The sequence below is a fragment of the Chiloscyllium punctatum genome, chromosome 41, assembly GCF_047496795.1.
Source record: "Chiloscyllium punctatum isolate Juve2018m chromosome 41, sChiPun1.3, whole genome shotgun sequence".
Classification (NCBI taxonomy): Eukaryota; Metazoa; Chordata; class Chondrichthyes; order Orectolobiformes; family Hemiscylliidae; genus Chiloscyllium; species Chiloscyllium punctatum.
The window spans coordinates 41803180-41830077 of NC_092779.1; the positions used below are offsets into that span (position 1 = coordinate 41803180).

The following is a 26898-nucleotide window of genomic DNA, read 5'->3' on the forward strand; positions in this document are numbered from 1 at the left end:
TGCATGGGATTTTGTACACTACGTTGGTTTTGCTCATGCTGGGTATTAGATTACTTAGTGTGGAAACAGGCCCTTCAGCCTAACAAGTCCACACCGCCCCGCCGAAGCGCAACGCACCCATACCGCGACATCTACCCCTTACGGGCAATTTAGCATGGCCAATTCACCTGACCTACACATTTTTGGATTGTGGGAGGAAACCGGAGCACCCGGAGGAAACCCACGCAGACACGGGGAGAACGTGCAAACTCCACACAGTCAAATCGCCTGAGGCGGGAATTGAACCCGGGTCTCTGGCACTGTGAGGCAGCAGTGCTAACCACTGTGCCACCGTGCCGCCCACAGGTTCTTTGTCCTGGGAAGTTGGTTTGTGTGCTATTGTTATGAGTCCTAGTGGTCGTAGTAGTCTGGCTGTCAGTTCAGAAATGTTGTTGATGTATGGTAACGTGGCTAGTCCTTTGGGTTGTGGCATGTCCTCATTCCATTGTCATTAAATAATATTTTAATGCATCTAAAATCAGTCACTTATCTGAAACTACTTGGAATAAAATCCAAAGATAGTCAGAAGGATCAAGAAGCAGGGCAACAGCTGGCGGTTGTCACAGACCCAAGGGAATAGTCCCCAGTTTGGGGTTAAAACATAGATGTTGCCAGAACCTGAAACCATTGTAAAATGGGAAGTACTGGGGAAGAGGAAGCCTGAGAATTTATTTCAGGGTCAGGACTTCATTTCTTCTACTCCTACAACCCTTCAGAGATAACACTGTGGAAACTAAAGTTTCTCTTTTCTAAAAATAATTCATTGATGCAAGTGAGCGTTGCTGGCAAGATCGGCATGTATTGCCTATCTCAACTTGCCTGCAAGAAGCTAAAGACAAGCCACATTCTTGAAATGTTGCTCTGTGTGGTGTAGATATGTCACAGTACAGTTTAGGAGGAAATACAAGCAGTTTGACCCAGCAACAATGGAAAAAAAAAGAACACCATCAACGTAAATCAACATGTGTGCAACTTGGTGAGAAACTTTCATGCACTGTGTTTATCAGAGCCTCTGTTGCTCTTGATCTGATCAAAGTAGATACTGTGGTTTTGGAAGGTGCTGTAGAATGTAGGGTTGAATTTTGCTGTACAACATGCAGGAGATACAAAGTGCAGCCAAGGTGTTTCTGCAATGAACAGAGTGAAAGGTTGAAGGTGTTGGATGGAGTGCCAGTCAAATGACTTGCTTGATGGCATTAAGCATCAGGGAGGTGGTGTTCTCGGAGTTGCACTCATCCAAGCAAATGGAGAACATTCCATCACATTTTGCACTTGTGCCTTGTCGGAGAATCTGCAACAGAGAAGCTCATGCAGAATTCCTAGTTTTTTTAGCCATTAAAGTAGATACTGACTAGAGAATTGCACACTAGTGCAACTAACATCAGTGGTTGAGAAACTATTGGAGAAACGAGCGATGGAGAAACTTAAAATCGCCATTTAGAGAGGCAAGATTTGAACAGATATGGTCTGTATGGCTTTGTAAGAGGCAGGTCATACCTAACAAATCTAGTGGAATTTGTGAGGAGATAAAGATGGGGTGTTGACAGAGTTTACATAGATTTCAACAAGACTTTTGACAAGGTCCCACATACAGCAGCAATAAAGAAGGTAGAAGCTCTGGGGATCCAGGGAAACTGGTCAAGATGGATGCAAAATTGGCTTAGTGGCAGGAGAGAGAGAGGATGGTGGTAGAAGAGGAGTCCGGAGGCTGAGATGCAGCGGAGAACACAGGCATCAGTCCACAGGCTGGTCCTTTATCATTTGTGATAACAGAAACAAAAAATTCCTTTTTGTGGAGATAAGTAAGTTTGCTGACTACAAAGATTGGCCAGGTGGTCGACAGTGAAGAGGAAGGTGTTAGGTCACAGAAAGACAAACAGATTGATCTGATTGGCAAAACAGTGGCAGACGGAGGTTAACTCGATAAATGAGAGGTGATGCACTTTGGCTGATAGAGTACTCTATTGTTTTCCTCAATGAATTACAGGTCTCTAGGAAGCTCCGATGTATCTTGCCATGCTTGTCCTGAAGGTGGCAAGACAGATTAACAGAATAATTAAAAGGTTGTTTACAGGATGGTTGCCTTCAGACGAAAAGAGCAGGGGAGTCATATTGGAGCTGTATACAACTTTGGGTATGCTACAGCAGGAGGACCATGTGCAGTTCTGGCCAGCACAATATAAGAAAAATGGGACTGCACTGGAGGGAGTGCAAAGGCAATTCACCAGGCAGTTGCTTGGGATGGAGCATTTTACCAATGACCAGAGACTGGATAAGCACAGGCAGTTTTCTTTTGAGCAGAGAAAGTGGATGAGACCTGATTGAGGTGTACATGATTGTGAAGGGCTGGGTAAGGTGACGAGAAAACAGCTGTCCATCTTAGTCGAACGGGTCAATAACAAGGAGGCATAATTTTAACATGAAAAGCAGGAGGTTTAAAGGGCATTTGAGGATTTTTTTTTTGTTTTCACTTTTGAGGTGGCTGTGTCTCTCGAATGCATTGCCTGGAAGGATTGCAGCAGGAAACCTCAACCTTTAAAAAGTACTGGGCTAAGCAAGAGGAAATATCCTGACATTCAAGGCTATGGATCTAATGTGGGAAAAGTGGAACAGTGTAGGTAATAGAACATTTTTCAGGGTATAGACTTAGTGGACCAAATGGCCTCAGCTCAACTGTTTGATTCTATGATTTATAGGAGGTGGTGAAGCTGCATTCCTGGTCAGTACTGAATCGCAGAATGTTGATGGTGGGGGAAATCAACAAAGAATACTTTGAATGTGTTGGGGGGGGGGGAAAGCAGGGAAAAAAAGATCAAGGCATTCGAAACAAGAGTAGACCATAAGGTCAATCTAACCTGCTCCTGTGTCAGATTAACAGCCTTAACTCCACTTTCCTGTCCACTGCCCACTTCCCACAATTGCCTGAGAAACCAAAACTCGGCCTCTCAATTTTAATAATACTCAAAATGATGGAGCATCCAGCATCCACAACACTGTCTGGTAGAGAATTCCAAAGATTCACAACCTTTTGGAGTGAAGAATTTCTCCATCTCAGAAGCAAACAATTGTTCCTTTATTCCAAGGCTGTGTTCTTCCTGTTCTACATGCCCCAGCCAAAAGAATCAACCACTGTGTCTAAACAGTCAAATCCCTTCAGAATCTGGAATGTTCCAGAATGGCCTTTAGTGGAGTGATATGCTCTTCTTGTCGGATGTGGGAGTTTAGGGAGAGTTTACGTGTTACTGATGATTATATCTGCAATAAATGCAGTCGGTTGCGAATGTTATCAGGTCGAATGGATCAGTTGGAGAGACAGTTAGAGGCAATGAGGAATTTACAAGAGCAAGGGGGTGTGATGGATGGCAGTTATAGGAAGGGGGAAAAAAAAAGGTCACAAATACAGTCACATAGATGGGTTAACTCCAGGAAAGGTAAGAGAGATAGGTAATTAATGCAGGAGTCTTCTGTGGCTATCCCCATTTCAAGAAAGTATGCTATTTTGGAAAATGTAGGTGGTTGATGGATTCTAAGAACATAGCACGAGCAGCCAAGTTTCTGGTATTGAGACTGGCTTTAATCCAATGAAGGGTACATCGGGTTCCAAGAGATCAATTGTGATAGGAGACTCTCTAGTCCAAGGTACAGACAGACGTTTCTGTGGCTAGCAGCAAAAAAAAAAATCAGAATGGAGTGTTGCTTCCCTGGTGCCAGGATCAAGGATGTCTCAGAGTGCAGAATGTTCTCACGGGGGAAGAGGGGCCAGCAAGAGGTCATTGTCCACATTGGAACCAACAACATAGGAAGGGAAAAGGTTGAGATTCTGAAGGGAGATTACAGAGAGTTAGGCAGGAATTTAAAATGGAGGTCCTTGAGAGTAGTAATATCTGGATTATTCTCAGTGCGACAAGCCAGTGAGAGCAGGAATAGGAGGATAGAGCAGATGAATGCATGGCTGAGGAGCTGATGTATGGGAGATGGATTCACATTTTTGATCATTGGAAGCTCCTCTGGGATACCTGTACAAGAAGGATGGATTGCACCTAAAATTGGAAGGGTAGAGCTGCTCGGGAGGATTTAAACTAGTAAGGTGGGGGGTTGGGAACCAGGGAGATAGTAAGGAAAGAGATCAATCGGAGACTGGTATAGTTGAGAACAAAGGCGAGCCAAACAGTCAGGGCAGACAGGGACAAAGCAGAGAACAAAAAGGTAGGACTGATAAACTTAACTGCATTTCAATGCAAGAGGCCTAACAGGGAAGGCAGATGAACTCAGGATCACGGGACTGGGATATCATAGCAATTACAGAAACATGGCTCAGGGATGGACAGGACTGGCAGCTTAATGTACAGCTGTACTGAGGGACAATATACATCCAGGGAAGTTATTTGGATGGAACTGAGAAATCACAAAAGGGATGATCACCTTATTGAGATTGACTATTAGGTTGTCTATAATACAGAGGGAAATTGAGAAACAGACTTGTAAGGAGATCTCAGTTATCTCTAAGAATAATAGGGTGGTTATGAGAAGGGATTTTAAATTTCCAAACATAGATTGGGACTGCCATAGTGTTAAAGGTTTAGATGGACAGGAATTTGTTAAGTGTGTATGAGAAAATTTTCTTATTCAGTATGTGGATTTATCTACTAGAGAAGGTGCAAAACTTGACCTACTCTTGGGAAATAAAGCAGGGCAGGTGACTGAGGTGTCAGTGGAGGAGCACTTTAGGGCCAGTGACTATAATTCTATTAATTTTAAAAGTAGTAATGGAAAAGGATAGACCAGATCTAAAAGTTGAAGTTCTAAATTGGATTAAGGCCAATTTTGACGGTATTAGGCAAGAACTTTCGAAAGCTGATGGGTGGGGCAGGTGTTCGCAGGTAAAGGGACGGCTGGAAAATGGGAATCCTTCAGAAATGAGATAACAAGAATTCAGAGAAAGTATATTCCTGTTAGGATGAAAGGAAAGGCTGAACGACTAAAGAAATTGAGGGTTTGGTTAAGAAAAGAAGGAAGCGTATGTCAGATATAGACAGGGTAGATTGAATGAATCCTTAGAAGAGTATAAAGACAGTTAGGAGTATACTTAAGAGGGAAATCAGGAGGGCAAAAAGGGGACATGAGATAGCTTTGGCAAATATAATTAAAGAGAATCAAAAGGGTTTTTACAAATACATTAAGGACAAAAGGGTAACTCGGGAGAGAATAGGGCCCCTCAAAGATCAGCGAGGCAGCCTTTATGTGGAGCCACAGGAGATGGGGGAGATACTATACGAGTATTGTGGAAAAGGACATGGAAGATATAGAATGTAGGGAAATAGATGGTGACATCTTGAAAAAGTGCTGGATGTCTTGAAACGGGTAAAGGTGGATAAATCCCCAGGACCTGGTCAGGTGTAGCCTAGAACTCAGTGGGAAGCTAGAGAAGTGATTGCTGGGCCTCTTACTGAGATATTTGTATCATTGATTGGCATAGATGAGGTGCCAGAAGACTGGAGGTTGGCTAACGTGGTACCACTGTTTAAGAAACATGGTAAGGACAAGCCAGGGAACTATAGACCAGTGAGCCTGACATCAGTGGTGGGCAAGTTGTTGGAGGGAATCCTGAGGGACAGGATGTACATGCATTTGGAAAGGCCAGGTCTGATTAGAGATAGTCAATATGGCTTTACATGTGGGAAGTTATGTCTCACAAACTTGATTTGAGTTTTTTGAAGTAACAAAAAGAGGATTGAGGAGGGCAGAGCAGTAGACGTGATCTGCAAGGACTTCAGTAAGGCGTTCAACAAGGTTCCCCATGGGAGACTGGTTAGTAGGGTCAGATCTCATGGAATACAGGGAGAACTAGCCATTTGGATACAGAATTGGTTCAAAAGGTAGAAGGCAAGAGGGTGGTGGTGAAAGGTCGTTTTTCAGACTGGAGACCAGATCGGTGCTGGGTCCACTACTTTTCATCATTTGTATAAATGATTTAGATGCGAGCATAGCAGGTTATAGTTAGTAAGTTTGCAGATGACACCAAAATTGGAGTTGTAGTGGACAGCGAAGAAGGTTACTTCAGACTACGACAGGATTTGATCAGATGGGCCAATGGGCTGAGAAGTGGCAGATGGAGTATAATTTGGATAAACGCGAGGTGCTGCATTTTGGGAAAGCAAATCTTAGCAGGACTTATACACTTAATGGTAAGGTACTGGGAGGTATTGCTGAACAAAGAAACCTTGCAGTACAGGTTCATAGCTCCTTGAAAGTGGAGTCACAGGTAGATAGGATAGTGAAAAAGGTGTTTGGTATGCCTTCCTTTATTGGACAGAGTATTGAGTACAGGAGTTGGGAGGTTATGTTGCGGCTGTACAGGACATTGGTTAGGCCACTGCTGGAATACTGCGTGCAATTCTGGTCTCCTTCCTACTGGAAAGATGTTGCGAAATTTGAAAGGGTTCAGAAAAGACTTACAAGGATGTTGCCAGGGTTGGAGGATTTGAGCTATAGAGAGGTTGAATAGGTTAGGGCTGTTTTCCCTGGAGTGTTGGAGGCTGAGGGGTGACCTTATAGAGGTTTATAAAATCATGAAGAGCATGGATAGGATATATAGACAGTCTTTTCCCTGGTATGGGGGAGTCCAGAACAAGAGGGCATAGGTTTAGGGTGAGAAGGGAAGACATAAGAGACCCAAGGGGCAACTTTTTCATGCAGAGGGTTATACGTGTATGAAATGAGCTGCCAGAGGGAGTGGTAGAGGCCAGTACAATTGCAACATTTAAAAGACATTTGGATGGGTATATAGGAATAGGAAGGGTTTGGAGAGATATGAGCCAGGTGCTGACAGGAGGGACTAGACTGGGTTGGGATATCTGGTCAGAATGGATGAGTTGGACTGAAAGGTCTGGTTCCATGCTGTACATCGCGATGACTAACAAAATCACTTCACACATTCCTCTAAACCCCAAAAAAAAATTCATTCTGTTTTGGGACAATCCACTCATCCTGGGGATCAATCCAATGAACCTTTGAACCGCGTCCAATGCAAATATTTTTCCTTCTTTAAATAGGAGACAAAACTTTCAGAAAGTTTCCAATGCGTGGTCTCTTTAAAAGACTGTACAATTATCAGAAGACTATTGCATTCCTGTGATCCAAATCCTCTGAAGTAAAAGATTCAACATGCCATTTTCTTGCTTGCGCCACCTACCTGTCAACCTTGTATTTCTGGAGCACATCCAAGTCTTTCTAAAAACCAACATATCCAGGGTGATACCTTCCAAAAATATTCTGCTCTTTTATTTTGTGCAGGAAGTGATTAACCTCACTTCTGCACATTTACCTTACCTCTCCATATTAATCTATAGCTCATGTCCTCCTAGCTTCATATTGCCTACAAATCTAAGATACCTTATTGCCTTTTCACCCAAGTTATTAAATAATCATAGACAGTCAAAGGCCTGATCTTGTTACAATCTGCCAACCTGGAAAAGCCCCTTTAAATCACTGTTTCTCATCGATTTTCTATCCATAGCCATATTAACCTCAACTCTGATCATTTATCATTGGTGTGTAACTGCATGGAAACCCAAATACACATCTACTGAATAAATATTTAACTATCCTACTAATTAGATCTTCAAAAAAAAAATCAACTAAAAGCAGGTAGGCTTTGTTTGATTATAATATGAACTTGAAAAGTCATTGTAAGTCTTCCTTAATGGATTACCACAATTTCTGGACAAGTTGTCAGGTTAGCCACATCTCCTCTCTCCACACCATCCCCCCCCCCCCCCCCACAATCGTCTATCTTCCTCTCTACAGGGACCATGATAGAATCCAGGAAAGTTTTGGAACATTAGCAACATAGATAAAGGATACATTGGCTCTCTCTTTTTGAACCTTTGCCTGGGAATTTAACAAATTGTAGTCCCTTGAGTTTTTCCACTACTTTTGTTCTGCTGGGATTAGTTAACTTACGTTCCTCACTCCTTTCACCCCTAGGTTGCTCTTTATTTCTGGGACGCAACTGTGCTTTCTACGGCAAAGGCAGACAGAAGTACTTGTTCAATGTCGCTTCCATTTGCCTAGCTGCTGTGATAGGAACAATGCTCAGTCTCTTTTAGGAGGTAAATATTTACATATTCCTTTATATGTTCTTGTAAAAGCTCCTACAATAAATCTTTATATCCCTGACTAGATGATTCACTCCACCATTTCCCTCAATGATTTCTTGGTAGCTCAACACTGGTTTTGAAAATTCTCCCAATTCTCAGGCTGTTGTTCTTGGCAACATTACAAGATTCTTCATCTATTACTATCCTTAATCTCCCTAGTAAGTAAATTGAACACAGGTGGATTTTCTCACTGAATTTTCTGTTGAGCATATTCAATTGTTTACTTTGCCATTACTGTAAGGCCTTTATCCAATATGGAAATTCTCCCTACCTATGAACCAGGGAAGAGGAGCATACAGTATTCCAATCCCAAAGCAATGAAACTATCGTCCAAATTCAGTCTTGATTTGAAAAAAGAATAAAAAGCAAAATACTGCAAATGCTAGAAGTCAAATAATACTAGAGAAACTCAGTAGGTCTGACAGCATCTGCAGAGAGAGAAAAACAGGGTTAACGCTTTGAGTCTGCTAGGACAGTGCTTCAGAACGTTGTTGGAATTTTTAAAAAAAAACACACTTTTGACTGAAGCAGAAGAGAACGAAGGGCAGACAGTGAACAGGCACTGTGCAACAAACAAAGGGCTTTTTAATGGTAGTGAAAGATAAAGGGATGCAGAATGGGTATAAATTCAAAGATGTGTCAGCGAGACAAATGGATCTTTTTAAAACAAGACAAACAAGAAAATGCCTTGGCCGGATGGGGTGGGGGAAAAAAAAAGGAGGGAGGAAGGGAGAGAGATGCAAATAAAGTGCAAGATGTACATAATGTGGTCAGTTACTGAAGTTATCAAGAAGAAAATAAAAAAAAAGGTGCTGCTCCTCAAGCCTGCATTCTGCTTTGTTGGAACATTGCAGCAGGCCCAGGACAGAAATTGTAATAAAGAGAGAGAGTGTGAGGTGCTTCATTGGAATAGTAAGCAACTGGGAGGTCAGGGTTATTCAGGGTCAGTAACTACTCAGTCTGCGTAATTTCAAGGGTTGCAGTTCTCAGGTCTCAACTGGACCAACTCAAAAATATTGCAATTGTTATAATTACAAAAACAAGCACCAACTCCATAAGAAATAGGAACAGGAGTAGGCTGTTTGGCCCTTCCAGCCTGCTCTACCATCCCATAGGATCATGGCTAACCTGACACACCATGTCCACTTTCCTGCCGTTTCCCCAGAACCCTCACTCTACTGATGAAGAATCTATCTAAACTTTGTGTATACAGACAATGCCTCTTTCCCCCCCACCTCCCCCCAGAGCTCTGTGACAAGCAGGTTCACTACCACTTTTACACAGATAAACACAGCACCACCTCAGACTGGAGGCACAATCTTTGCTTAGATTGCTTATTTAATTCACTTGCTTTAGTTCTGTTAATTAAGGTGATGCAGAGAAAACTCAGCTGTGGTGACAAGGAAGAAAACAGGAAGGTAGCAGAGATTCAGAAGTCAGTGTCTCTACAACCACGAGCATAAACTATAAGATGCTACTTTACTTTTAAATGCAAAGGTGAAGGATATTACTAAAAGGCTGCAGAGAACTTGAAGGGGAGTTTGATGGCCAGAGGTCATGGTCAATATCAGGTCACAGGTCAATAAAGCAAGGTCATGCAAGTAGATTTTAGGAACCTCAGAAAGCACAAACTCAAGGGGCTGTGATTTTAACATGTAACTGACAGTGCCGTGTAATACAAATATCCCAAGTAATATGGACTGACAAACACAAATCCTTGGAGCACATTTCTACTGCTACAAATTAATGAAAAAGTCACATAAGTAAGAAAACCAAGTTAAAACCCTGGCTAACCAAAGCAAGTTAGCTACAATTCTTGAGGATAAAAATAAAGTATGTACATAACTGATTGACACACCCAAACTGGACTGATGCCACAATACCAACTGGGCACTGTTTAAATAAGATTGGGCAAGGTAAGGTTTCATTGCTTTAATAAAACCGGATTAGAATATTGCCAAAACTTCAGCATCATAAACGCATCACATCATCCAGATAGCAAAAGTAAACAACCACATGGGATTGTTAAAGAGCAGAACAATCAACATTTGATCTGCTGCCACTGAAGCATAAACAGGTGCAGTAGAGGGATTATTGGAACCCAAATTAAAATGGAAATACTAGAAAAACGGTCAAACAAAATCCAGAGGAAGAGGAAAAATGGAGTTAACAATTCAGGCCGTTTAATCTAAAGTGGGAAGAACTTGAAACACAAATTGCTTTACCTTAAAAGGTATGCCCCTTGACATTGATCCTTCCACCAAGGAGAGAGGTTCCTTTCTATACAGGTCAGTTATATCCCCTCTCAGTCTCGACTGCACCAAAGGAAAACAACCCCAGTCTATCCAAAGTTAGAGACAAAAAAAAAACCTGCAGATGCTGGAATTCAAAACAGACAAACAGGAGGCTGAAAGAATGCTGCAAACCAAGTCCATCTCCTGATACTGCAAGTCAACATTTCAGGTATTAACTCTTCTTCAGAACTCAGTCATTGACTTCTCCACCTCCTGAAGCTGCTTGGCTTGCAGTGTTCTTCCAGCCTCCTGTTTGTCTACCTAGTCTATCCAAACTCTCTTCATAAACTCTCAGTCCAGGCAACATCCTGGTAAATCTCCTCCATACCTGGTGCAGTGCAATCATATCCCTCCTATGATGTGGATTCCAGAATTGCAGATAATAGCTGTGGCCTTTAACACTTCAACTAGTTCCAGCAGAACATCCCTAGTCTTAAACTTTATGCCTCAGCTAATAAAGGCAAGTATTCCATATATCTTTCTAACCACTTATCTACCTGTCCCACTAATTTAAGAGACAGATGCTCATGCATGCCAAGGTCCCTCCAACCCTCAGTGCTTCCTGTTGATCATGCATTCCCTTGCCTTGTTTGCACTGTCCAAGTGCATCATCTCAGAATTTCATATGGTAATGATGATTTATCACTCATTCCCTACAATGAGCAACAAGTGAACAGCTTCACCACAATCTGGCACCATTTGAATATTTTAAGAATTAAAAAGATAAAGCTAAAAAAAAATTCTCTTCATTCTGCTATTTCCAACATCATTCCTGAGCCACTGACCAACATCAACACTGCCACCCTCTGTCAGACCCACCATTGCTACAGACACCACTATTTAGGTGCCACCTCTTCATTGCTGGGCTCACCTCACTGATGGGCCACCAATGCCTGTTGGACCCACACTCACCCTGCAACCAGGAGACCCTGACTCCACTGTCAGGCCAGGCTGCCATCTCACCAAGAGTCTCACTCTGGCACTGTCCTCCATAATGTCACCCCTCTTCTTCACTGCTGACAGAAAGATGAAGGAGGGAAAGAAAAAGAAAAAAAAGTCAAAAAGAGAGATAAGGAAAGGAAGCAAGCAACCAACCATCTGGAGCAGACAGGCCCAGGAGCGTGGACACTGCCTACCTTGCCGAGAGCACCACCTTGATTTGCTGCTAATCATTTGTCCCTGATCAGCCTATCTATATCCCACTGTAATCTCGACTATCCTCATTATTTACTATCCACTAATCAAACTTCTAATGTTCAAATCTACAAATGCCACAAACATCAAGAAACATTAACAATCCCTATTGAAACCCACTGGTGAAAAAAGGTGTTGCTGGAAAAGCGCAGGTCAGGCAGCATCCAAGGAGCAGGAGAATCAACGTTTCGGGCATAAGCCCTTCTTCATTGGACCCAGTCACAAAGACTGTCTTGCCACTCAGGCAATTCTTTCCAATTTGTCAAATTTCCTTGGACCTTGTTGGCTCTCATTTTTACTAAGTTTCCCATGCAGAACTTTATCAAAAGCCTTGCTGAAATCCAAGTAGACGATGTCAAAAGCATTGCCCTCATCTACACACCAGGTCACTTCTGCAGAAGATTCAATCGGATATGACTTCCCTTTAAAACCATGCTGACTGTCCTTGAATTAATTGCTGCCTCTCCAAGTGCAACTCAATTCTGTCCCTCAATTACTTACAATCATTTTCCCACCACTGAGATTGAACTACAGTTTCCTGGTTTATCCCTTGGTCCCTTCTTGAATAATACCACCATACTGGCTGTCCTCCAGTCCTTGGGCACTTGTCTGGTGTATCTGGAGTTATTAGATTAATAGCATTTTAAAATTTGGGGCAGCTCTTCTGGGCAGAGAGTAGGAGAAATTATCTCGAGGATTGTTCCAAAGTTGCACAATGTCACTGCAGGAAGTGGATTAATCAATGAATCTATGGAGAGAAACAGATCCATAATCAAAGTGTTAACTCTGTTTCTCTCTCCACAGATGCTGCAAGTCCTGATACGTTTCTCCAGCATTCTCTGTATATAGATTCTCATTAGGCAAGGAAATCAAAAAGGGTTCTTTGTTTGTGGTGACGGTGATGAAGATGGTGAAGGAGTGGGGGTGTAGAATGGAGACTTGGAAATTAAAACAAAACACAGTCATGATCTTCCCAACTGGGACAGCAGCTTGCAGAAACTGCCCCTATGTTTGAGTCAAGAATTCCAGAAGGGACCACACTCTTTCCCCCCCCCCACCCCAACAGAATTCTTCAAGTAATTGAATCAACTACTGAAGGTCTAAACCACTAAGAACAATGGCTGACTAATTCACAGACGAGATTAGTGGTGCTGGAAGAGCACAGCAGTTCAGGCAGCATCCAACGAGCAGCGAAATCGACGTTTCGGGCAAAAGCCCTAATTCACAGACGGGTCCAGAGAGGGACAGCAAATGCAAAACAGAAGACGATCATGATTTGCATGGTGTTGAACAGAGCACGAACAGAAAATGATTAACCTGCTCAACGATTAATCTTTGTAAGTGGAAAGCTAGTGAAAAATATCAAATACACACAATGTTCACTGAAAATTTGAAAATGGTAAAATATAGAGGTTATTCTTGAATAAAGATCTTCACTTGCCTTTTCTCCTTTAAAGGATACTGTTTAACCATCATACCTTTAATCAAGTCATTCATCACCTGCTTTAACTGTGTTTGACAAAGTTCCTGTGAAGTACACTAAGTTTTTCTAGCTTAAAAAGGCAAAATGTAAATGAAAGTTGTGAACTAGTTGTCTGTAGAAAGCAGAAGAATTTCACTGACTTGAATATTTGGATATCCCATAATTAAAAAGGACAAAGAAAAACACGTTTTCCTTCCATGCCATTCCTCTTGGTGTTTCCCATGTGTGAAGTATAGAGCACGGTGTTCAGTTTTGCACTATTCAGGTAGGATGGATTCGCGTTTGAAAGGGACCCAACTCAGATAGAAACAGGGAAATAAAGGAAGTCATCCTGAAGACATTGGGTAAACAAGTAAATCTGAATATGATCTTTAAAATGTGAAGGTGATTTGATAAAGTAGGTGTAGAGAAATGATTTCTTTTGATAGTGGAATTATTAACAAGGGGATATAATCTTAAATTTGTTTCTGAAGTCTCTTTTATGAAGCACTTTTGAAATCTGACAGACATTCTCCAGAATTCTATATTTTCCAAGTCAACTGAGCTTTTAAAACTGACTGACATGTTGATTTTTTAAAAATCAAGTGAGTGTTTAAAGTGACATGGTGCAAAGGTACAAAACCAGATCTGTGGTACAATTCTGCAAGGATCGAAAAGGAAGGAATGGTAAGGGAATAGCAACAGGCTTGTCAGGTTGAATGTCCTAAATTTAAAAAAGGTAAATGAGAATAAACATTAGAGCAAAACACAATTATGATGAAACCAAAGTGAGAAAATTGCAACACATATCTCTCACAGATAAACTCAATACACTGTGCATGCAAATGAATTATGAAATACAATAATCGTAAAGTAAACAGTGGAGTTGTCTTGCAGTCAACATGACCCCACAAACAACAATAAATTCACTATCTACCTTTGATGGCATTTGGCCAATTGTAGCCATAACATTTAATTTAATAAAGGATTTAATAATTACAGCCTATACCAAATTGCTATTGAGAGTCTTTAAAGAAGTTAAATCTAATGAACAGCTTACCTTTTAAAAAGGAAATTGGTGTTTCATTTCACTAAAACGTTATGAACACATGCCCTTAAAGGTTCACTCTTAAAAAGACTAACAAGAATTCCCATGCTGTGATGAGGCAATGTTTTTGGTGTTTAGGTTGCCTCCTTCCTCATAATTTGAGTAACATATCGTGGAAGTAAAAACGCTCTATTTCAGACTGGAATTAATTGGAAATTATTGATCTCTCAGCAAAATCTCTTTTCAAAATTACATTTTCTGCACTTTTAATAAAATTTTCTTCTACAAAAAAAACTGGCAGGTTCGCAATAAAAGGAGCAACAAGTAAAAGCAATAAATTTAATTTTAGTTATAACTGAAAATTGCCAGAGATTTCAAAAGACTCAGCACACTTTATGAATATTGTATCATTCTGAAAGGCACTGCACTTGTACTTCTTTCTAGATAAACAGAAGTATTACTGAAGCACAGACCAGAAATAATAAGAATTCCCATAGCATTTTATTCAGTCTTGTGTCACCCCTTTCCCACTTCTTCCTCCCTACATACGATGAGACTGAGCATACAAAACAGAAGAGCAACAAGGGTGCATCAACTAGTTGTAGACAATATGCTATGAGTCAGAATGAATGACCAATGACTCTTGCTGGCATGAATAGAAATTAAATTCAGAAATTTATGAAAAATAAGTGTTACAAGTTCCGCTTCTCCATACATTGTTGTGTTAATCTTTTAATATAAGTGGGACTTTCTCTTTGGAGATTAATATTAAAGGGTTAAACTGCACCTGTCTTTGGGTGAAGATAAAAGCCATGAAAGAATTTGGATGACTATCCATTGTAACTGAATTTGAAGATGCCAGTGTTGGACCGGGGTGTACAAAGTTAAAAATCACAACACCAGATTATAGTCTAACAGGTTTAATTGGAAGCACGAGCTTTCGGAGCGCCGCTCCTTCATCAGGTGGTTTACCTTCAGGTAATTGACACTTTACATTTAGACATTACTCCCCTGCTATTGTCAAGTTAAATTATCAATTCAATCTCTTCCATTCAGAAATGCTTTCTGGCTAGAGGTATGTCACACTTGTATTGCCTTGGAAAGCACTCAGTTAGAAAATAATCCTGGGGAATCATTATGCAGACTAAGTTATTAGCATTATCTCAGAGAATGATCTCATCCGGTCATTGTACCTGGGGTAACATGCGACTGAGTAACTGGGGGGGGGTTGTCTTGAGTGGACTGTGACTGTGGGGGAAATGTCCAGAGCATTTGTAATTTAGCCAACCGGCCTGTATAAAGGGGATGTGCTTTCTTTGTTCAGAGCCTCACTTTGACTCAACCTTGCACAGCTGCAAGGTGGGGTGGTCAAAAGGGGGTCACCGAGCTTGTACAAGCTTTAATAAACTTTAACTGTTTTGTTTGTTCACAGAGCTTTTACCATGACCCTATAAAAGCTCTGCGAGGTGTGCGTTAAAGGTTCCTCCAGAAAGCTTGTACTGTACTGTGCCTAATAAATTTGGTTGCTTGTTCACAGAAGTTGGTGTGTTGCAGTTTCATCAAGGTGTGTAAGAACCTCAAGAGTAAAAGGAACTTAACGGTTGGATAACGAACTGTTCTGCCAAAAGCCTCACCAAAGCGGAGCAACAAATGTTTGTTTTCAATGTCAGGTTCCCCATTGAATTCAGTGACAATAATGCAAGATTTGCGATGTTACTATGAAATATTCCCACCAGTCATTTAAAGTCTGGAAATTAATGCAATGAATTCGGTGGTGACTTGTGGCGCTATTCGGAACCTGAATGTTCGGAGTCTATTCTGGAAATAGTGAAGCTCTAGTACTTCACAACAATGGGTAGTGAACTGTTCGTATTTTTTTAAAAATACAATTATTTTTAAAACTTGCTTCACAATATTTTTGTGTCACATTTCTGTTGGTGAAACAAGACAATAGATATAAAAGCGGTTCACAAACAAATTGCTCACCATTCAAATGCAAATTAGATAGATCTTTCAGAAACTATAACTGATACAGTATGCAAGTAACTTAATGCCATCATATTCAGCACAGCATGTTCAAAAGTTAACATGGAATTTTCAACCTATGGATCTCACAAGCTTTCCATTTTTGGGTTTTCCTATTTAGGTTTCTGTAGGCGGTTTTAAAAAAAAAATGAAATCAGAGAAACCTGCAGCACAGGAGACTAATTACTGTAGTCAGTTACATCTATGCTTGTTCTTTCAAAGAACACTTATGCTTCTTCTCCGAAGTAGCTGTCCAATTACCCTCTCTGGTCCAAGGAGAACAGTTCCAACGTTTCTACTCTGTCCTCAGTACTGAAGTCTTTCAGCCTTGGTAAATTTCCTCCATTTTCTGACCGAAGGCGTTTATAACTTCCCATAAGTACAGCATCCAGAATTGTCAACAATGCTTAGACTGAGGTCTAATGGCATTCAAGTGTATCTCTTTGCTTTTATGCTCTTTTCATAAACCACCACGCCCCACCCCCAAAAAAAAGACTAGCATTTCTGTGGTGTTTTTCAAGGCAGTCAATAATTGCCATTTTGAAGCTTAGTCAGAAAATAAACGTTTAATTTTGCCCAGCAACGCTCACCAACAGTAATGGTGACAAACATTTGTTTATGACGCTCACTAAAAGGAGATAAACGTTGTAAGTCTTCAAATAGTGTTACTAAATCTTATGTCCACCCGAGAGCGCAGATGTTAAAAATCACATCCAAAAGCAACACCTCTGGCAGTGCAGCATTCCTGCATTGGAATATCAGCTTTGAGTTTATGCACAAGTCCCATAGTGGGACTTGAATCTAGAACCTCGTGCGGCTCAGATGCAAGTTTAGTACTGACTGAACTCTCATAGCTGACTCAACTTTGTAGAGAAGAAAAAAAATCACCGTCAATTCCTACCACCTTTAACGATGTGACTACAAAGATATCTCTCAGCTTCACAACACATTTCAAAATTGAGAAATTTATAATTGTGCTGTCTTTCCATCACAGCCTTCCCAAAGTACATCACTTATCACCTCTCCACAGGAATGAGCTGCTTTGCTCCCACCCATCCCACCATATCACCACCCCATCTGGTAGAAAACCACACCTCCTCCATGATAACACATCACTGGAGCTGCCCAAGAATGCATTCTCAGCCCTCTACTGTACTCCCTGTACACTCACAACTGCGTTTCCAAATTCCAAACGAACGGTATCTATATGTTTGCTGACAACACCACTGTGGTAGGACAGGCATCAAAAAATGAAAATTCGGAATACAGAAAGAAGATAGCGGGTGTGGTGACGTGGTATAATGAGAACAAGCGCTCTCTCTCTATGTCAGCAAAACTAAAGAACTGTTCATTAACTTCAGAAAGAAAGGGGGAGAACGTGCCCCATCTACATTAATAGAGCAGAGGCTGAGGGGGTTGACAGCATTAGTTTCCAAGGAGTGACAATAACCAACTGGACATGGACTTCCTATGTAGATGCAATGGTCAAGGTGGTACAACAACACCTCTTCTACCTCAGGCAGCTCAGGAAATTCAGCATGTAAATAAGGACCCTGCGCTGAAAATGTGTTGCTGGAAAAGTGCAGCAGGTCAGGCAGCATCCAAGGAGCAGGAAAAATCGACGTTTCGGGCATAAGCCCTTCTTCAGGAAGGACCCTGACCAACTTTATAGATGCACCACAGAAAACACACTATCTGGATGCATAACAACCTAGTATTGCAACTGCTCTGCTGTAAGAAGCTACAAAAGTTTGTGTGCACAGTCCAGACCATCACAGAAGCCAACCTCTTAACTATAGACTTCATTTAAATGTCTCGTTGCTATGGAAAGGCTGCAGACTTTCCCATCTCATCAATGCTCTCCCACAATCTCCTCCATCTGGTAGAAGATACAAAAGCTTGTACACATGTACCAGCAGGTTCAGGAACAGCTTCTTCCCTGCCATTGATGAATGAACTCTCCAACTTCAAATAATGCCAACCTTGTGAATGTAATCTTGCCTAGCGCCCATTCTGTGCGGTGTAACCTGTATGCTTTACTTTGTCCAAGTTATTTTTTCCACCCTTATGATTTGTGTGTCCTTGCTTACTATGATCTGCCTGTACTGCTTGCAAACAAAGCTTTTCACTGTAGTTGGTACACATGATAATAAATCAAATCAATACCACTTTCCTCACTTGCTGCTACTTTGGCAAGTTTCATTACATCCATAAACTTTATAGTGCTACTCCCTACATGAAAATCTGTCATTTATAAAAAATTCAAAAAAAAAGCAGAATAATGGACCCAAAAACCAAAACTTGGAAGAATGTCACTGTAAACTACCCCCAAATCTGAAAAACAAACTCTGACCACCCCTCACATTCTGTCACTGATCCCATCCTGTATTCATAAACACATTTCCTCCAATTCCATGGGCTCCGATTTTAATCGGTCAGCTCAACAAGGATTCTAACTTGCATTTTGTTGAAAGCCTTTCGAAAGTTAATATATTCAGTTCATAGTCTAACTTGATCAAAGTCGTCGAACATGCTAGGCAGATATGATCTGCCTTTAACACACTGTCTCTCCTTATTAGCCTTTGCCTACCTGACTTACAGTTAATTCTGTCCATTAAGGGATGTTCCAGTCCAGTGGCAGGGACACTGTCCCTGCACCACAAGATCCTTCAGAGCATCCCTGTCATCAGGTTTTTTTTTGTACCTTGCATAGTGAATATAAAGAAACAAAAAAAAATCACAACAGGTATTAGTCCAACAGGTTTATTTAGAGGCACTAGCTTTCAAAAAGCTGCTTCTTCATCAGGTGGTTGTGAAGCAGGACCATAAGAGAATTTATAGCAAAAGATTACAGTGTCAAGCAGCTGAAATGATATACTGAACAAACCTAGAGTAAGTCTTTCATCTTTTAGAAAAGGTTTACTAGTTTCGGTTCTTTAATATATAAATATCAGAACTTCATTTAAGTCACATTCTTGAGATAACTTCAGGTTTTATAAGAAAAAAAAGGTCCCATCTCAGCTCAGACAATGCATTAAAAGGTGAGAGGCTAAAGTCAGTCTGTATCTCAGTCTTGAGTCAGACTGGTTCGATCTCTAAAAGTGGAATTTACGTGATATCACACGGAATGACTGTCTGTAGGTTATACATTTTTGAGCAAAATAGAATGTATATGCAAATATAAACTCATCCCATAAACTTAGGTGTGCGCATGCATGCAGGAGAGAGACACAGACAGACAGACTGAGTGCTTGTCACTGGGTAAAGTGTGTGTACGTGTGTGCATGTACACCTGTTGTATGACATGAACCCAAGGTCCCCGTTGAGGCCATTCCCACTGGTACCGAACCTCTTCCCAGCAACTCTGCATTGTTGCCTGTGCCAAAGTCTGCCTTGGAGGATGGTCACCCAAAGCTTGAATGCCCCTGACCACTGGCAGTGTTCTCCAACTGGGAGGAAACACTTGTCTGTTGTGCGGTGTCCATTCATCCATTGCTGTAGCCTCTGCTTGGTCTCGCCAATGTACTATGGCATCCTCAGGGCATCCTTGCCTGCAGCGTATGAGATAAGCAACATTGGCCGAGTCACATGAATACCTGCTGTGTACATGGTGGGTGGCGTTCCCACATGTAATGGTGGTATCTGTGTCGACACTGACATGTCTTGCAGTGGTTCCCAAGATAGGGTTACATGGTGTTGTGGTTGATGTTATGCTGAAGGCTGGGCAGTTTGCTGTGAACAATGATCGGTTTATGGTTTGGTGGTTGTTTAAAGGTGAGAAGTGGAGGTGTAGAAAAGGTCTTGTCCAAGAAGCATGATTCTAAAAGATGAAAGACTTAATCTAGGTTTGTTCAATATCATTTCAGCTGCATGACACTAATTTTTTGCTATAAAATTCTGTATCTTATGATCCTGCTCAACAACCACCTGATGAAGAAGCAGCGCTTCGAAAGTTAGTGCCTCCAAATAAACCTGTTGGACTATAACCTGGTGTTAATTGATTTTTAAACTTTGTCCACCCCAGCCCAACACCAGCTCCTCCAAATTAAAGAAATAAATATGGACAAGATAGACCACTTGGCACATTATTCAAGTGGTCTCAGATGCAACATTAAGTTCATTGCTACTTAATCAGATACTGTCAATTTGGAGGAGATTAATGTTAATAAGTGAGCAAAGAAGTCAAATTAACATTGTTGCCACTGCAGTAATCTCTAGCCCTACATCTGCCAATTTTAGGTCTAATATGTTGAAGTACTGACGATCTTATTTGTGAGCAATGAAAAGGAGTGCTTACTTAAAAGGAATATAATTGTGATGATAAAGTAGAATTCAAAGTAGATGTTTATTTAAACAGTGCACTTTACAGTAGCTAATACATTCAGTCCTGCCAAAAATACATAGTACTTAGAACTCAATGTATCATAATTCAATATGACTGTTAAGGAAACCTTCCTTAGTAAATTTCCCCATTTATCACTTGCTGTTCAATCTAGTTAAATATTTTCCAAAAAGGAAAAAATGCAATGATAATGGAAAAACAAAAGCACAGAAGTCTGGGACTTACTGGATTGCTCTTTGTAAGAGCCAGTGCAGATTCAAAGAGCCAAATAGCCTTTTTGGGTGGTCTTTAAATTTATAAAGAATTCCCAAGAAGTGGAGATGTTTAAATATTCCTTATTAAAGGTGGAATTCTTTTCATTTCTCCTACCTTAAAAGCAACTTCGTCCCAAAAATGACTTTAAAAGGTCTCTACATAGAACCATCTGGATGGGCACAAAAGTAACCATACTTAATTGATCTGAGTAATTGGCTCTATATATTGAGTCTAGAACATTTGTATATTCCACACAAATACTCTCAACGCCAGCAAAACCATGGACTGTACTATTGACTTCCAGCAGGATGTTACTCATGGATGTTACTCACCCCCCCCCCCCAGAAACATTAACAGCACAGAAGTGGAATGAGTGAACAGTGTCATACTCCTGGGAGTGGTCATCCACAACAAACTTTCTTGGACTGTTCATATGGACACACTAGTTACAAAAAGCCCAACAATGTCTCTTCTTCCTCAGGCAGCTGAGGAAATTTGGCATGATGGCAAATAACTTTGCCAACTTTTATAGGTGTGCCAGAGAGCATTCTGTCTGGATGTATCACTACCTGGTATGGCAACTGTACCATTCAAGATCGGAGACAGTCAGAGTGGCAAACTCAGTAACATCCTGCCGGAAGTCAATAATACATTCCATGGTTTTGCTGGCATTGAGTGTATTTGTGTGGACGATCGCAAAGACCAACCTCCCATCTATAGAATCCAACTACCAGGCCCACCGTCAAGGAAAAGCCGCCAGCATTCTGAAAGATCCATCCTGGCAATGTTTTTCTACAACCTCTACCATCAGGGAGAAGGTACAAAAGCCTGAACACATGCACCAGCCAGTTTCATAACAGTTTATACCCTACTGTTTTTAGAATACCAAATGGACTGTCAAACTCTTAACATTCGCCTGTACTTCTTTTTGTTTACCTATTATTTACCATCTACGCTACTTAACTATGATCTGCCTGTATTGCTCGCAAGACAAAGCTTTTCTCTGTGCCTCAGTACACGTGACAATAAATTCAATACCCTATCATTCACTTATTAATTTTTCACAAAAATCAATGCTACAATTTATGGACACAACTGAGTTACAACATTCCCCTTCTGCTTATTTAAAAAAAAAATCACCACTTTTGTGTAACTGAGTGCTGATAAAAATGTGTAATATATATATCAAGTTACTTTACCTGACTGCCAACAGGGCCAAAATAAAATAGTTTTTTTTAAATGGTTAAGCTACAATCCAATTTTTCCATAACAGTCACATCTGTGAAAATTAAAATGGAAGTCAAGCTAACGGTTACCCTCAATGCCTCATTTTGCTCAGTCTCCATTTCTTTGATGCCTCAGTTGAACACTTTGGAACATTTTTCTAGAAGTTGTCTCAAATTTTTTTTATACAGTAATAGTACTTTAATAAGGGATGGTTGCTATCATAAAGGGGAGCTGGGTTAAGTATGAAAACAAAAATCAACAAAACACACTTGCTTTTGATGACCAAATCTAATGAGATATCGGCACTAGGACTGTGAGCAGCTTTATTGTATAACGGAAAAGCACAATGTTGTGACGGTCCTATCAAGGCATTGTGTGGAAACAAAACAAGCTGCAATTTATCATAAAATCCTGCAAGGTAAAGCTGGTACCGATCAGTATCAGAAATGTGATCAAGCTGCTTTAAAATAATGAAGATTTCACTGTATCTTCTCATTATAATAATATTTAGTTCAACCCCTCCCCAAAAATGATGCCGTTGTGGTTTTTGCCAGCATGTGCTCTATTCATGCTATGGAAAGTGAGGTATCCAGTCAGTAAAATAACTCTCTACTAATAGGTCTGGTTTTAATCATGCAAATTGTACCCAGAGAGCAAATTCAGGATGCTCATTAAGGTATTGGCAAAAAAAAATGAAGAAAGGATAAATTCTGCAGCATTTTACAAAGCAGCAATGCATTTTGACCCTGAGATGTTACCTTATCGACTTCAACTCCTGTATTTTTGAACAAATTCTCACCCCTCAATACAGGGTTTTGAACTTAAAAGAATTCCATGGAACTTCAAAAGAGAAAAAAAAAATCAAACAAAAACTTTCCCCCAGTACATATATATATTAGGATAGGGAGTGGCCTGGAGCAAGGTTTCAGGGGAGAAACAGGAGCATAAGGAGGGAGGGATTTCCAGACCTTAGACCCAGGCTACTCAAGGCATGACTGCCATAATATCATACCTATGATCATAAAATAGTTCACGTAACGTGGATTTTTCTGGAGACTCTATCATTTACTGTCAATCCCCAAATGCCTGGAGTTACCTTTTTGAACTGCCAGAGTCCACTGGGTGCAATTACACCTTCATTAAGATCGGAAGGATTTGGTTTTTAACCCAGAAACAGAGCAATAATATAAAATAAAATCAGGATTGCGTGGTTTGGAGGGAAACATGGTGGCAGTGTTCCCACATAGCCACGGTCCTTGTGGCTCTCGGTGGTAATGGTCATGGGTTTGGAAGATGCAAATGAAGGAACCGTGATGAATTACTATGGTGCATCCTGTAGATGAAGCACCCTGCTGCCACTATGTGTCAGTAATAGAAGCAGTAAATATTCACAGAGATGGATGGGGTGCTGATCAAGTGGATTGCTTTGTCCTAGATGGCAATACATTGCACTGACATATTGTCCAATAACAATTGCTGACTAACTAGAGACAATTCACTACATTTTAGTGCAAAGTACAGTATGTATCCATAACACTTACTGGGATATTTACTTAAATATCAATTCAATCGATTAACAAAAAGGAATTAAAATACTCAAACGGTCAAAACAACATTTAAAAAGAATAAATTCAGTATGCAATTATTTAAAAGATTTAAAAAGGACTTTGAAGCAGAAGTAGGCCATTCAGTTGCTAAAACCTGCTCCACTGATCAACAGAATTCTGGCTGTGATTCTGCTTCAACACTTCTGCACTTACCCCATATCTTTTTGTTTCTAAAAAAAAAAGACATTGATCTTGATCATACATATTCAAAATGACTAAGATCCTACTTGTATTTCAGGATAAATAATTCCAAAGATTCACCATTCTAAAAAGTGAAGAAATTTCTCCTCATTTTAGGCCGAAATTGCCTCTTACTCTGAAAGAGTGCTCCAACCTGGTTCTATTTTCCGCAACTGGAATATCACTGCATCTATTCTGTTGAGCTGTTTAAGGATTTTGTATGCTTCAAATGAAGTCATTTCTCATTCTTCTGAACTCTAGAAAATATCAGCGCAGTTTTAGCAATCACTCAGTCACAGAATCAGCGTTGTGCAGCATGGAAGCAGACTCAAGCCCAGCAGATCAAGGTCCTACTGTACTCCAATCACTATCCATTACACCACCAATTTTGATGTCATCTGCAAATGTACTAACCATTCCTCCTCTGTTCACATCCAGATTATATAAAAACAAAAAAAAGTGTAACCAACACCAATTCTTGCCAGTCACAGGCTTCCAGTCCAAAAAAATGCAACCTGCCGCCACCACCCTCTGTCTCCTACTTCAAGCTAACCATGTGCCACTCCTCATGGCAAAATTCCAGGAAATAGCCTTGTTATACCGCCAGTATGGTAGGTATGTGGCTGCTTAAGTAACATGACCAAACCTGCACAAACTATTCCAGGAGTTGACTCACAGGGCAGCACAGTGGCTCAGTGGTTAGCATTGTACCTCACATTGCCAGGGACCAGAGTTAGATTCCAGTCTTGGGCGACTGCCTGTGTGGAGTTCACACATTCTCCCAGTGCCTGTTTGGGTTTCTTCCAGGTTATCCGGTTTCCTCCCACAATCTAAAGATGTGCAGATTAGGTGAATTGCCACAATAATACTGCCCATAATGTTCAGGGATGCATTGGTTAGGTGCATTAGTTAGGGGTAAATGTCATAGGATAGGGATATGGGCCTGCACGGGTCACTCTTTGGAGGGTTGGCATGGACGTGTAGGGCTGAATGGCCTGTTTGCACACTTTAGGGATTCGATGATGACTTTATGACATGCCCTATGAAGATGTCTATTTCTCATAATAACCAATCTGAATTTCCATTTAACTATGAAATTGGAATGCATATAATCAAATTGCTCCTTTATTTAATCTGAAAGCAAAGTAGATTTTCAAACCACCTTCCCCCCTTCTTCATATACAAAAACAAAATTCTAAAAAAATTCAAGGTAAACTTACAATGAAAGTTACTGCAAGAAAGCAATTGTTCTTCAGGCCTTGAAACAAAGTGTACACCCACTTCCCCCAAAACAATACCTCATAACCATGAACACCACCACCACCTCTTTGTCTGTCCCATCTTAAAGCACACTGCAAGTGATTGTTAAATGGCATTTCATTATAGTAGTCAATGTGACTAGTATTGCATGTGATATTATCATTTGCCAGGGACAAAGAACAATCCCACTGGCAGATTGGTAGCTTAATATATAATTCATGTCGCAGTATCTCATTTCCTTACCCCATACTCCGTGGGTAATGTAATTAACTCTTTATTCAGAATTGGTCAACACATAATCCACTGCGAGTGATAAAACTTATTTTAAGATGTTGAGTCTTTTTGCCACGCCCCATTTAATGCGAGGGTGTGAACATCATTTTATTTTCCAACTTATGCGAAAAGGATATTGAAACAATATGTACTGTTCCATCCCAAAAATGTCGATATTAACCTGGCCAACCTCAAGTAACCTAACTCAGTAACGCTAGCTTCTCCTCCAGGTTCGATCCTACTGCGGCCCTCAGTGTTGGGAGTCACACAACTAGAAACAATTGTTACAATAAGCTGCTACATATTGTGACCACCGCAGCTCGCAACTCGGGCTGTGCAGGAACTCTCGACCTGCTGGAGAACCGGGGATTTCGGGGAACTGGCCAGCCCTTCGCTTGTCGCTCTGGATTTCATTGCAACCTTTCCCCCCACCATGTCTTCACTTGGCCCTGGCGGCCTGGAGTTTAAGCAGCCTCAGTTTCCCTGACCGGCTCTCCAGCACTAGCTGCAATCACTACACTTCAGTAGGATCAACGCACTCCTTCCCAGCCGCCCCCAACCTCCGCTGTGTCCCTCTTTTACCTGTGAAATGCCGCAGGGTGCCGTGTGCCCACAGGCTCAAGACTTGCTGCACCGTCAGATTGATGGAATAATCGCCGGCGGCCATGGCTGTACGGCCCGCTCGCTGCTGCTGCTGCTGGGGAACCCTTTTACTCGAGGCGGCCGGCATTGGGATGCAGGGTATGGGGAAAAGAGAGACTGCCAGTGCTGCCTGCCGCGACGCCCAGCCCAGCACTGAGGCGGTGCGGTGGACAGCCGAGAGGAGCGAGCACTGTCTTAAAGGCAGCAGCAGCCTCTCCCAGCACTCTCCCCCTGCTCGCTCCCTGTCGGCCAGCGTCACGAACGGGCACTGCAAGCATTGCAGGGTCACCTCAGACTGGTGGCCTTCCCGTGGTAACTCCCCAGCCTTCCTCCAGCAATGCATACGCCTTTAAGAGAGAGAGAGAGAAGGCGTAAACTCTTCAAGGGGATTGTCTAAGATCGAATCAGCTGTTTCTGGCGCGGAAGATCCGGGTTCAAGTCACTCCTGTTCCGAGGTCTGTCACAACAGGGTGGTTTTTTAAAAACCTGGCGGTCACTTCTATATATTTATAATACTCTCTTAAAACGATTTTTTTTTGTCAAAAGTAGGGCTTTGAACGAGGTTAAAGCGTTTGATAAGGTTCCCACGATAGACTATTGCAGAAAATACTATGGGATTGAGGGTGATTTAGTGGTTTGGATCAGAAATTGGCCAGCTGAAATAAGACCTTAAGAAATAAGGTGGTAGTTGATGGGAAATGTTCATCCTGGAGTTCAGTTACTAGTGGGGCACCGCAAGGACCTATTTTGGTGCCATTGCTGTTTATCATCTTTATAAATGACCTGGATGAGGGCATCGAAGGATGGGTGAGTGAATTTGCAGACGACACTAAAGTCGGTGGAATTGTGGACTGTGTGGAAGGATGTTACAGATTACAGAAGGACATGGAT

General features: G+C 41.2%; 1 protein-coding gene across 1 annotated transcript in view; it reads right to left on the minus strand.

The window, feature by feature from the left end:
- Positions 1-26341, minus strand: part of tmem170b (transmembrane protein 170B) — a 57089-nt gene extending 30748 nt beyond the window's left edge. Inside the window, exon 1 of the mRNA XM_072560782.1 lies at positions 25948-26341. Coding sequence (XP_072416883.1) covers positions 25948-26095 — 148 coding nt within the window. The 5' untranslated portion in view covers positions 26096-26341. The remainder of the gene's footprint in view (positions 1-25947) is intronic.
- Positions 26342-26898: the final 557 nt, after the last annotated feature.